The sequence below is a fragment of the Geotrypetes seraphini genome, chromosome 11 (assembly GCF_902459505.1).
Source record: "Geotrypetes seraphini chromosome 11, aGeoSer1.1, whole genome shotgun sequence".
NCBI lineage: Eukaryota > Metazoa > Chordata > Amphibia > Gymnophiona > Dermophiidae > Geotrypetes > Geotrypetes seraphini.
This window is the reverse complement of record NC_047094.1, coordinates 117,449,492-117,463,430: the sequence shown is the minus strand read 5'-3', so window position 1 is coordinate 117,463,430 and position 13,939 is coordinate 117,449,492. Positions and strand designations below refer to the sequence as shown.

The 13,939-nt window shown below is 46.7% G+C and overlaps 1 protein-coding gene across 3 annotated transcripts in view; it reads left to right on the top strand.

Annotated features, from left to right (window-relative positions):
* Positions 1 to 13,939, top strand: part of TOMM40 (translocase of outer mitochondrial membrane 40) — a 138,908-nt gene that overhangs the window by 86,173 nt on the left and 38,796 nt on the right. For all 3 annotated transcript variants that reach the window (XM_033914232.1, XM_033914231.1, XM_033914233.1), the window contains exons 6-7: positions 410 to 515; positions 11,629 to 11,751. In XM_033914232.1, the coding sequence (XP_033770123.1) occupies positions 410 to 515; positions 11,629 to 11,751 (229 nt within the window). The remainder of the gene's footprint in view (positions 1 to 409; positions 516 to 11,628; positions 11,752 to 13,939) is intronic.

The window sequence follows — 13,939 nt, the reverse complement described above, 5'->3', positions numbered from 1 at the left end:
GAGGAATGGGAGAAGAAACTGTGCCTACCACTCTGCTCTTCTGAGCAGGCGTGAGGCACAGTTCCTCTCCTCTTTTACCGGGCTACTGTGCACTATTAGCATGCATATGATTTCCATGCTATTGTGCTGAGCATAGCCTGGCAAAAGAAAATTGCTTCCTACCCAGCTTTCTTTGCTGGATTGCCCGTAGCTTTGTGCTTCCAGTTCTTAGTTTGGTTACTGTCAGTCAATATGATGGGTTCAGCCTTCATTTGACCCTTGACACTTATGTTCCTATACTTTGGTTCTAACATGTTGGCTATTTCAGTAATAATCTGATCACTATTCCATTGTTTCACTTCTTTCTAGTTTCAATCCCATTGACTATTATTTTCTGCCATTGTCTTAGAAACTGTTTTTCTCTTTGTAGACACAACAGTCTAAATTTGTGAACTGGCAGGTTGACGCAGAATATCGAGGGGATGATTTCACTGGAGCCATTACATTAGGAAACCCGGATATCCTCACAGGATCAGGTAGAATAGAAATGCACTATTAAAGATACCTACATTTTCTTTTCTTCCCCCCCCCCCCAATTCTTTATTCATTTTAAAAAACTTACAATAAGTGTAACCAGTGTTCCCGCTAAGGTGCGTTGGCCTGCGCGCGCGCACAAAATATTACATCGCAGCGCAAAGTTTCTCTTCACAGCGCACACACGCGTCGCAAAGGTAAGGGGAGGTAAGGTAAGGGGACGCATTGGGGGGATTGCACTTCCCCACAATTGCCATGCTTCGGTTCCTCTTCTTCCTTCCTTCCTTCCCCCCCCCCCCCCCCGCGGGACCCTGCGGCACCATCAACTCTTACTCCCTCTAATGTCGGCCCTGCAGCTCCAGACTTCCTCGCACCTTCTCCCCTCCCCCTTTGGATCGCTATTATTTTAAATGTTATAGCCGCGGAGATGTATCCATCAGTGGAGATGTCTAACCTCGGCCTGCCCCGGAACTCTTACTGCAACAGTGACTTCCTGTTCCTGCCTAGACGGGCGGCTGCTGCAGTAAGAGTTCCGGGGCAGGCCGAGGTTAGACATCTCCACTGATGGATACAGCTCCGCGGCTATAACATTTAAAATAATAGCGATCCAAAGGGGGAGGGGAGAAGGTGCGAGGAAGTCTGGAGCTGCAGGGCCGACATTAGAGGGAGTAAGAGTTGATGGTGCCGCAGGGTCCCGCGGGGGGGGGGGGGGGAGGAAGGAAGGAAGAAGAGGAACCGAAGCATGGCAATTGTGGGGAAGTGCAGAGCTGCAGGGAAGAGTGTTGCGGTACCCAGCTGGAGGGAGAAGGAAGATGAGGGAGGGAATTAAAGGAGATGCCAGGGCTTGGAGCATAGGAGGAAGGTATGCCAGTCTAAGGGAAAAGGAAGGGGGAGATGTGAGAGCATGGAGGGGGAACGAAAGATGGAAGAAAAGGAAAGGAGAGAGATGCCAGAGAATCAGGGAAGGGGAGATACCAGACTATGAGGAGAGGTGTGGGAGAGGGAAGGCGAGGAGAGAGATGCCAGACCAATGGGGTGAAAGGAGAGATGGAAGGGGGAGGCATACAGTTTCTGGAAGGGGCATAGAAGGAGAGAAGATGCCATATAGGGGAAGAGAGACGGCAGACAGTGAATGGAAGGAAGAGAGTTACAAGAAGATGAGGAAAGGAGAAACCACAGAAGACAAAGGTAGAAAAAAATTTCTATTTATTTATTGCTTTAGGAGACATGTGTCACTGTTTCTGTGAAGCATTGTATGCAGAGTCCAGCTTCTTGCTGGTTCAATTTAACCTTTGTCTATGTATTTTTATTTTATCCCCCCCTTTTACAAAACTGTGAAGCGTTTTTAGCGGTAGCAGCTCTGATGCTCAGAATTTTATGAGCATCAGAGCTGTTACCTCCGTAGCTAAAATCCACACTACAGTTTTGTAAAAGAGGGAGGGGTTAGTTTGTGATTACATATTCCTTACTAGGCGAAGGTGTTTTCTGTGTTCTGTGTGTTCGAAAGACATGGTTTTCTGTTAGGATTGACGGTGTAGGATTGATCTGTGCTGGTCTGGCTTGTTTAGTTTTACAATGGGTGTATTGATGTACTGCTCACTGCAATATGTAAGATGCTGCCTTTTCCTAGGTACTCATGTGTGACGTGTGGTTTGTTACTAAAAATCATGTTTTTCTTACAGATGGGGGGGGGTGCCAAAAAATGATGGGCCCCGGATGTTACATATGCTAGGTACGCCACTGTATGTAAAGATACCAGAAAGCTGGCGTAGCAAAAACTTCTAAGTTTTGAGTATTTAACCCTCCCACAATCTCACGGGCACTCGTTTCAAGTTTATTGAGATTTTGATTTAAACGCAATATCAAATATTTTCAATGCATATAACAAAAATAAATTTGGGGAAATAAATAAAACCATTTGAACCAGTGTTCCCGCTAAGCTGCGCTGGCGTGCGCTGGCGCACAAAATATTACATCGCAGCGCACACGTTTCTCGTCACAGCGCACGATCGGAAAGAGGCGTACGGCAGATGGCAGGGCGGCGAGAGGAGAATCGGGCGAGTTGGCTCATAACTTGCTGGCGCCCGATATTTTTGGCTCACGGTGAAAAAAGTTTGCTCACAACACCCGCCCGCTTAGAGGGAACACTGAGTGTAACATCATTTACATCATTCCAAACTTCAATACAACATTTAATATTCTATTAAATTTCATATCAGAATTTATCCCCATCCCCCCTATTTAATTATATTCTTTAAATTTAATACAGCCTATCATAAACCTCATTCTACTATACCTTATTTAATATTCAAACCATAGAACACCCTCCCCCTCCCCCCATCTTGGATGTGCATTTTTAAATATCTACATTTTCCAAGGCCAGTGCAGTTGAAGGCCACAATTAGGAAGTGTCTTTATAAAAGTCTTCACACCTTTCAAGATTACTATTTATTTATTCCATTGTTTAGCCTCTCCTCCTGACAGTTACAAGGTCCTGGGTTACACGATTGCATTCATAATAAAGCAATACAACATAAAATACAATAACATTCGAAAATTACAGCCACTGCCAAAGAAAAGCCATACAGTGTTCCCCCGGTCATTCGCAGTATTCTCCGACCGGGATTTCCTGTGCTTTAGTCGGGCTTCATCAATCAGGAGCTACGTGTCAAAACAGCTCCTGATTGGTGAAGCCTGACTTTAGTGCAGGAAGAGACGGTCAGAGCATACCGTGAGTGATTTCTTTCATTCACCGGCGCTCCAGCTGCCCCTTCTTGCCTCTCCAGTTGCCCTCTCCTGCCTGCCCAGGCAAAAAAACGTATTCAGGGTTTTTTGATATTCGCGAGGGTTCCTGGAACGGAACCCCCTCGAATTTTGGAGGAGTACTGTATATCATTCTTACACAACATTATGAGGCTCATTTTCAAAAAAGAAAAACATCTAAAAAGTGGCATAAAGGAGCAGATGAATAGTTTTTCTCTCCAAACCCTTCCAATTTGCTATTTTTGAAATCTATTTTCTATTTCTATGGTGCTTGTCTGCAGTGCATCTAAATCTCAAGGGGGCATGTTAGTGGCGTGTTAGAGTTCAGGCTTATAACTTGGATGTTTCTCTGCCATAATTGAACACTTAAGAATATGTCCAGAATTTGGACATCTGTGGCGTAGACCCGTTTTAACAACGAATAAGTGCTAAAAAGGTGCCCAAACTGTGACTATATAACTACAGGAGGGATGACAGCATGAAACCCCCCCTCCCCCCCCACACACACACGCAGACCGATAAGCCTGACTTCAGTACCAGGCAAAATGGTGGAAACAATAATAAAAAATAAAATTGTGGAACACATAGACAAACAAGATTTAATTAGATAGTCAGCATAGGTTCAGCCGAGGGAGATCATCCCTCACCATAAGAATTGCTGCTGCTGGGTCAGACCAGTGGTCCATTGTATCCAGCAGTCCGCTCACGCAGCGGCCCTTAGGTCAAAGACCAGTGCCCTAACTGAGTCTACCTTTACCTGTGTAAGTTCTGGTTCAGCAGGAACTTGTCTAACTTTGTCTTGAATCCCTGGAGGGTGTTTCCCCCTATAACAGTCTACAGACTGTTCCCTTCCTTTCTTCCCTCCTTAACCCTTATTTACAAGTTCCTGCTATACTATATCTTTCCTGTCACAAATGGAGTTCTTTTCCAGCACTTGTTCCAGTTTCTTGAACCCACTATGCCGTGCTCATAAGCTGTCCAAGCTAAGTCCAGTACTCTGATGACTTCATCTTAGCATGCTGTCCACGAGTCTTTGTAGATCAGCAGGTGTTGTTATGTGGAACCCAGAGTTGATCACTGCAGCTATCAGCTCATGAGACAGCCAGAAAACACTCTTATTCTCATTACTTACCCAGATTATGGCACATCATCCCCCATCCATTTGATCATTAGACAGGCTATGGAACTTCAGGAAAATCATGAAAACCTTACAAACCAAGCTCCCTAACAACCCGTGCCTGCATCCCTGACAGATGGATCCTAAAGGCACCAACTAATACACCAAACGGAATATCCCTAAAACTTGTATGCCACCACAAATATTACTTGAATTACTACCACATTATCCCAGGACAAGCAGGCAGGTATTCTCACTAATGGGTGACGTGATCCAACGGAGCCCCGATGCGGACGCTTCTTTGAAGAAAAACTCGAAGTTTCGAGTCGCCCGCACCACGCATGCATGAGTGCCTTCCTGCCCAGACCAGGGCGCGTCTCCTCAGTTCTTACTTTTCCGCGGAGCCGAGAAGTCCGTCTTCGACTCTCTGCGCGAAGTTTTCTTCACTTGTGCCTTCTAAGTCCGCGGTTTTGGTTTTATTTGATCCTAATCGCTGACTTTCGTCGTGTTTTATTTAAAAAAAAAAAAAAAATTTTCATCGTTCCGTTCGACTGGGCAGGCTACGTGGCCGCAGCCCCGCGGCTTCGATCTGGCGGCAGAGCTTTTTCGGCCTATCACCGGTTTTAAAAAGTGTGCCGAGTGCCAGTACACGATTTCGCTAACAGACCCTCATCGACGCTGTGTTCGGTGTTTCAGGCCTGAACATCTCCCGAAATCATGCCGGCATTGCTCCACACTCACTGCACGTGCTTTCAAGCACTGTTGCGTCTTGTGGAAATCGCTGTTCATGGAGTCCTCGACGGAGCCATCGACCACGAAGGGACCTTTGCCTTCGACATCATCCGCAACTCCACAGCCTACCACCTCTGTGGTGCCGAGTCTCATCAAGCCCGCCTCGTTTGTCCCGGCACAGACTCCGGCGCCCGCTGCAATGCCTTCCTCAACCTCCTCAGGTCAGGTAGCCCAGCAGCCCATTCCCCCAGTAGTGTTAAAAGTGCCCAAGGCCAAGTCCAAGCACTCACACACTGCTCCGAGGGAACGCGAGGCCCGCGCAGGTGGTCCCATTTCAGATGCGGATCCATTCTTGCTGGCCTCGTTCCAGACCATGTTACAGAAGCAATTCATCGAGCTCTTTACCACGATGGGGCCTCAGTTTCTTTCCCAAATCCAGCCTGGGCACGTGGAGGCCTCCCGCGGGGTCGAGCCCCCTCCAGTGCTGCAGCAGGGAACACACTCTCAACAGGGAGCAGAGTCTCTGCGAGTGTCTGGTCTGGCAACAACGCATGCATCGCAAGGAGCAGAGTCTTTGCCCATGCCTCCATTGGAACCGATACACTCGATGCAAGGAGCAGAGTCTTTGCGAGTGCCTCCATTGGAGCCAATTCACTCGATGCAAGGAGTAGTCTTTGCAAATGCCTCCATTGGAGCTGATCACCCCGACGGGGTTCGAGCCTCTACAGCACCCATCCCTGTCTCGATCGACCGCTTCCAGCCCCATCCACTACCTGGGGGCCCCAGCGAAGACCTACTCGCCTCGCCCATCGAGGCCGACCTCTCGACACAGTCCGCATCACCGAATGAGGCACTCCTCGAGGCACTCATCCAGGCAGGCCTCGCCTCATTGGAAGCAAGCATTCCTGGAGTATTTGCCACCGACTACTACTCCCCCACCGATGCCAGAGCTTGAGGACACGATGGGATCTCTCTCACCTTCTCGATCCTTGTCCCCCATGGATCCGGAGGCCTCGACCTCATCGAGCCCGCCCCGGGGCCCTTCAACAGCCGACCAACTGTCCTTCTCCTCGTTCTTTCGACAGATGGCCAATGACATGGACATCCCCCTGGATACGGGGTCCAAATTCTCGAAAGAATACCTCGAGACTATGTGCCTCCCTCAACCACCTGCGGAGTCCCTCAAGCTTCCCTTACACAAGCTGCTAGACCAAACCTTCGCACGGTGCCTCGAGACACCTTATTCGATCCCCGCAGTGCCAAGTAAATTAGACACCAAATACCACACTATCCACCGTAAGGAGTTCGACGGCTCGCAGCTTTCCCACCAATCCCTTTTGGTGGAGTCCTCATTGAAGCGGTCCCATCCCTCCCAGGTCTACGCCTCCGTCTCACCTGGTAGAGAGGGAAAGACCATTGACCGGTTCTGCAGGAGAGTTTACCAGAACTCCATGATGGCCTTGAGAGTTCTGAATTACAACTTCCACTTCACAACATATTTTGAGTTTCTTTTGTCCGTATTCCAGAAGTTTATGCCCTACGTGGATCCTAGAGCTCAGTTCGAGTACCAGGAGGTGCTGGCCTCATTATCCCAACTTCGGGTACAGCTTATGCAATCCTCCTACGATGCCTTCGAGCTGGCGGCTCGGGCCGTAGCATGTTCGGTGGTCATGCGCCAGCTGGCGTGGCTGCGGCCCATCGACATGGACCCCAACCTCCAGGACAGGCTTGCCAATGTTCCATGCGCCGGCTCCGACCTCTTTGAGTCCATCGAGGCGGTAACCAAGAAGCTCTCGGACCATGAGAAGTCCTTCCAGTCCAGTGGTCTCAAACTCAAACCCTTTGCAGGGCCACATTTTGGACTTGTAGGTACTTGGAGGGCCGCAGAAAAAAAAATAGTTAATATCTTATTAAAGAAATGACAATTTTGCATGAGGCATGAGGTAAAACTCTTTATAGTTTATAAATCTTTACTTTTGCCTAAGTCTTAATAATATTATAATTTATAGCTAAAGAGACGTATGATCAAGAAACTATTTTATTTTACTTTTGTGATTATGATAAATAAACCGAGGGCCTCAAAATAGTACCTGGCGGGCCGCATGTGGCCCCCGGGCCGCGAGTTTGAGACCACTGTTCCAGTCCATCCTGCGTCCGAAACCCAGGTCTGCTCCTCCTCGTCAATCACGCCCACTGTTGATCTACCAGCGGCGTTACCCCCCGAAACAGGCTCCCCCCATCCGACAGCCTGTGAAGAGGCAGCACCCATGGAAACATCAGCAAAAGCCTCAACCATCTGCTGCCCCTAAGGCTCCTCAGCCCTTTTGACTGTCTCAAAGAGAGCATAACCTCTGTCGCTCTGCCGTTTTCAGTGATTCCACCTATCGGAGGTCGCATCCATCATTTTTTCCATCGATGGACGTCTATTACCACCGACCTCTGGGTCCTCTCCATTGTCAAGGAGGGATACTCCCTTCAATTTCACCAGGTTCCTCCGGAACATCCTCCAAGAGAGAATCTTTCCAACTTGACACAGACCGCCCTTCTTCTTCAGGAAGCCCAGGCTTTGCTGGAGCTTGGGGCTGTCGAGCCGGTCTCTCGGGACCAACAGAACAAGGGGTTTTAATCCCGGTACTTCCTTATTCCGAAGAAGACGGGCGATCTGCGACCCATCTTGGACCTCAGGGTGCTCAACAAATTTCTGGTCAAAGAAAAGTTTAGTATGTTGACCCTGGCATCCCTGTACCCCCTCATCGAGCAGAACGATTGGCTATGCTCTCTGGATCTGAAGGAGGCCTACGCTCACATCCCCATTCATCCGGCCTCACGCCAATTTCTCAGATTCCGGGTGGGAAATCTTCATCTGCAATACTGAGTGCTCCCCTTCGGCTTAGCCTCATCCCCCAGAGTCTTCGCCAAGTGGTAGCCGCTGCACTCAGGAACCACAGCCTCCAGGTGTTCCCATACCTGGACGACTGGATCATCAAGGATTCCACGTCTCAAGGAGTCACCCTCGCGACTCAGAGACAATTTGGTTACTACAACATCTGGGTTTCGAGATAAACTTTCCAAAATCCCATCTACAGCCTTCCCAGACTCTCCCCTTCATCGGGGCGATTCTGGATACTACGAAACTCCGAGCATTCCTCCCTCCCCCACGCATGGAGGCTCTGCTTCATCTCTGCCACTCAGTGTCCTCTCGCCCGTCCATCCCAGCGAGACAGATGATGGTCCTGCTAGGCCACATGGCCTCTACAGTACACGTGATTCCGTTTGCCAGACTTCACCTCAGGACTCCTCAGTGGACCTTGGCGTCTCAGTGGTCCCAGACGTCCGACCCTCTGACTCAATATATCCAGGTCACTCCTGCTCTGCAACAGTCTCTTCACTGGTGGATGCTATCCTCCAATCTCTCCAAAGGTTTGTTGTTCCAAAACCCCGCCATCAGAAAGTCCTCACGACCGACTCGTCAACTTACGCCTGAGGGGCTCATCTGGATGGCCTCCACACCCAGGGTTACTGGACCAGCACAGACCGCCAGTGCCACATCAATCTCCTGGAACTCAGGATGATCTTCAACGCTCTCCAGACCTTTCAACACCTCCTTCGCAACCAGGTTGTCCTCATTCGCACAGACAACCAGGTCGCCATGTAGTATGTGAACAAGCAGGGAGGCACGGGATCGGCCTCCCTCTGCCAGGAAGCTCTGAAGGTGTGGGATTGGGCGACTCGCAACAACACCTTCTTCAGAGCGGTCTACATTAAGGGGGTGGACAATGCCTTAGCAGACAACTTGAGCTGTCTCCTGCAACCTCATGAATGGACTCAACTCCACGCCCCTTCATCACATCTTCTCCCTGTGGGGTACACCTCAGATAGACCTCTTTGCAGCATCCCACAACTCCAAACTGCCTCACTTCTGCTCCAGGATCTACACCCCTCAGCGCCTCAAGGCAGATGCATTCCTCCTGGACTGGACGAATCGCTTTCTATATGCATTTCCTCCATTTCCTCTCATTCAAAAGACTCTGGTCAAGCTGAAGTCAGACCATGCCACCATGATCCTGATTGCCCCTCGGTGGCCCAGACAACCTTGGTACTCCCTTCTACTCCAACTCAGCAGCAGGGATCTCTGCTTCACCCCAGCCTGCAGTCTCTACACCTGACAGCTTGGTTCCTCTCAACGTGACCCCTCTACAGTTTTCCCAACAAGTGAGGGACGTCCTAGAAGCTTCACGGAAGCCCGCTACTAGACAATGCTACCACAAGAAATGGACTAGATTCTCTGTTTGGTGTGTCTCTCAGCGCCAGGAGCCTCAACACTCCTCCTTGTCTTCAGTTTTGGACTATCTTTTGCATCTGTCTCATTCTGGCCTCAAGTCTTCCTCGATACGAGTCCATCTCAGTGCAATCGCTGCTTTCCATCAACCTCTATCTGCTCATCCTGTGGTTTCCAGATTCAAGGACTGTTCCATGTCAATCCTCCCCTCAAACCGCCTCCAGTGGTTTGGGACCTAAGTGTTGTTCTTTTACAACTTATGAAGCTTCCATTTGAGCCTCTTCACAAGGCTCACCTGAAGTATCTCACTTGGAAAGTGGTGTTTCTCATTGGCCTCACTTCTGCTCGAAGAGTCAGTGAGCTACAAGCCTTGGTTTCAGACCCACCTTTTACAGTATTTCATCATGACAAGTTGGTTCTCCGCACGCACCCAAAATTCCTTCCTAAAGTTGTCTCAGAATTTCATCTCAACCAATCCATTGTGCTTCCAGTGTTCTTTCCGAAGCCACATTCTCACCCTATAGAATCTGCCCTGCATACTCTGGACTAAGCATGCTTTAGCCTTCTACCTAGAACGCACCAAGCCTCACAGAACTGTTCCTCAACTTTTCTTCTCCTTTGATCCGAAGAAGTTGGGATGCCCTGTTTCCAAGCACACCATCTCTAACTGGATGGCGGCTTACATCTCATTCTGCTATGCCCAAGCTGGATTGCCACTTGACAGAAAAATCACAGCCCATAAGGTCAGAGCGATGGCAGCTTCCCAGCATTTGTTCTCCTTTCTTCCAGGTCTTTCTCTGCTTCTCTCTTTCTCCTTCCTTCCTCACTACCTCCCTGGTCCAGAATCTTTCCAGCTCTCTGCAGTCTCCTCTCTATACACCCCCAAGTCCAAAATCTGCCCCCTCTCTTCTGCCTCCCCTTTGTTTCAGGTTTCTCCCTCTATCTTCCTTCTGCTAACATTTTGAGTCCTCCCACCTTTGATCCAGGTCTTTCTGTCTCTCTCATTCTCTTTGTCTTCCCCCTTCCCAGGGCCTGGCATCTCTGTCTCTTCGATTCAGAGTGTTTCCCCTCTCTACCTCCTCTAGTCCAGCATCTGCCCTGTCTTTCCCTGTTTTCAAGTCTATTTTCCCGCCCCTTCTCAAGGTCCTTTTCTGTCTCTCCCTCCAGATCCAGCATTCTGCCGGGGCCCTCGCGATGGGTGGGGGCCTTACCCCTGCTTCTTCCCACACCCAGCGAGAGAGGTCGTCTTCCATGGTCTGCCACTAAGCTAATTATGGCAGCCTGTAGAGCGAACCTAGCAGGCTGTCATTGGCCTCCAAAGCACATTCCCTCTGCCATGGTCCCGTCCCCCTCCTCTGATGTCAGGGGCAGGACCACAGCAGAGAGAACATGTGCAGAGACTGACGGCAGCCTGCTAGGTTCGCTCTGCAGGCTGCCGTAATTAGCTTGTTGGTCCTTGAAAGCGGCGGCGGCGCTTTTAAAGGTGAGACTAGGAGAGAAGAACAGGAGAGCGGAGTGAGAGCTGGGCCGCATGTGGCCAGGGGCTATATGTTGTGCAGGGCTGTCCTATCACATGACTTTAATTCCTCAGAAGTCTTTCATGAAGTAGTTTGTCAAATGCTTTTTGAAAATCCAAATACACGATAAACCGTCTCACCTTTATCCACACGTGCATTCATTCCTTCAAAGAAATACAGTAGATTGGTTAGGCAAGATTTCCCTTTACTAAATCTATGCTGGCTTTCTCTCATTAATCCATGCTTATGTATAAATTCTGTCATTTTGTTCTTTATAATAGGGTCTACTATTTTGTCCGGCACCGACATCAGACTCACCAGTCTATAATTTCCTGGATCTCCTCTAGAACCCTTTTTAAAAATTGGTGTTATGTTGGCCACCCTCCGGTACCATGCTAGATTTTAAAGATAAATTACAAGTTACTAACAATAGCTCTGCAAGTTCATTTTTCAATTCTCTCAGCACTCTTGAATGCATACCATCTGGTCTAGGCGATTTGCTACTGTTCAGTTTGTGAAATTGACTCAATACATCTTCCAGTGTTAGTAATTTATTTCAGTTTCTCTGGCTCATCAGCATTGAATAACATTTCTGGTACTGGTATCTTCCCTACATTTTCCTTGGTGAATACTGAAGTGAAGAATTCATTTAATCTTTCTTCTATGGCTACAGTCCAACTTTTACAGTCCTTTTTTTGTATTTCCAGGTATCTTGGTGACACACTATCTGCAGAGTATTACACCCAGCTTGGCTCTTGGAGGGGAGTTGGTTTACCATCGTCGCCCAGGAGAGGAAGGATCAGTCATGTCGTTAGCTGGCAGATACACAGGTACTTAGTCTTCTGTGATTACTCAAATTTGCAGTAGAGTTCGCACAGAATTGTGCAAAGGGGAGCAGGAAGCAAATGTAATAGAAATAATGGCTGTCCTGTAACACCTCTCTTCCTCCAACCCCATACAGCAGTTGTTTGGCAAGAGGAGATAACAGTGGAAGTAAATGGTTTGAACATCAAGCTATGTCCTTCTCTGCTGTTCTGAGCCTGATTGATGATTTGAACTGTACAAGAATCCATTCAACCATACAGATCAAATCAGCAGTCAGAAACATGGTGGCAAAGGAGAAAGATGCAGTGAACTCTACAAAAATCCGTTCATCCATACAGATCAAATCAGCAGCCAGAAGCATGGTGGCAGAGGAGAAAGATGCAGCTCAATATACAGATGTTTGCTGCTGCAGCAGCAGGATTAGTATTGGGGGATTCTAATTATGACCATATTGCACTTATTTTTTTAATATAATTTTCATTGGTTCCTTGTTTTGTGGCAGATTCAATTTAAGGTTCTTTAGTTAGTATATAAAGCCTTAAATAATAAAGCATCATTGGTTATAGCTTCCATATTAAAGAACATTATAATCGATGGAAAATAATTTGTTAGATAGCAACACATCAGAAAGGACACCAATTGGACTTAATTAGCTTTTATTCCAAAAATATTTCAATGCCAAGAATCAATATTACAAATAGTTTGTGGCTACTTTTGATTTGGTCAGATCATTTTGTCCACTACTTTAACTTAGGTTGGCTCCTTTCATTAATACCTAAAGAATCTAATCCTAAAATTAAAACATTAGCTAGAGGATTTGTTAGCCCAATTGAATTTTGGAACCATTATGAGCAGAATTTTTGGAGTACTGGGATAAATCAAGTGCGACGATTCTAGATGCTATAGCACCAAGACATGCCATAAATAAATGGAAAAAGAAACACAATTATGGTTCGTGCTAGAATTTCAAACACAAAAAAATAACTTTAAGGTGTTATGAACGAAAGTGACTAAAATCCAAGGCAAATGAAGAGCAATTAATTTGGCGTAGGGAAGTAAGGGAGTACAATAAGATGTTAAAAGGCAAACGTAAACAATTCTATTCAGCAAAAATAGGCTCCACTAAGACAGATACAAAAGAACTCTTTAGGATAGTATCAAATATTTGTGATGTTTCGGAGTTAACAGCTGCTTCCCAAGATAAGGTTCCATCATCTCTTGAAATTTCTACCTAATTCGAAAGGAAAATAAGGACTCTTCGTCAGTCCTGTTCTATTACATCAGATATTGAGCTGATTTCTGAAAAAATACCCATAGATTCCTGTTTGGTAAACTTGAGTTGGCACTTGTTTGAAGCATCAGATTGGAACCAATTAAAAAAACTATATGCAAAATATTCAAAATCCTCTTGCCGATTAGATTCCTGTTCAAATATTATGATGACCCCAAGTGTAACTTTTCAGAGAGACCTCTATAATTGGTTAACAGATGTATTGAGGAAGGGAGAATTTCCAAAAAGAAAAAGCCCATATAATAATTACACCATTGGTTAAAAATTCAATTATTGAGGTTAATAACTATAGACCTGTTGCTTCTATACCTTTATTTACAAAGTTAATTGGAGGGCATTATCTGCCAACAACTTGTTGATTATTTGGATCGTTTTCCTTGTTTATATTTCTCTCATTCAGGCTTTCGCTCTACATATAGTACAGAAACACTAATAATTTCACTTGTGAATCATTTGTATTTACTCTTTAGTAGAGGAATGGGAGCATTGTTACTGCAGTTTGAGATGAGCAGTACGTTTGACATGGTTAATTATGACATCTTACTTGATTGTCTTGATGCCATGGGTATATCGGACAAGGTTTTACGATGGTTTCAGGACTTTCTTAAACTTCGTACTTATTAAGTATTTTTCAATGGTACTCTCTCTGGAATCTAGAGGAACCCATGTGGTGGTCCACAGGGTTCTTCCCTCTCTCCAATACTTTTTAATATCTATATGGCATCATTGAGTGAGAAATTTGATTCTCTGAATGTGAAGATCTTTAGTTACGTAGATGATAGTTTGATTAGGGTACCTATTTTAAAGGATTTCACTGCATCCTTAACCATAATCCAAGAGATCATGTCTATTATGAACTGGATGAGAGATTATCAGTTGAAGTTAAACTCAAATAAAACTAA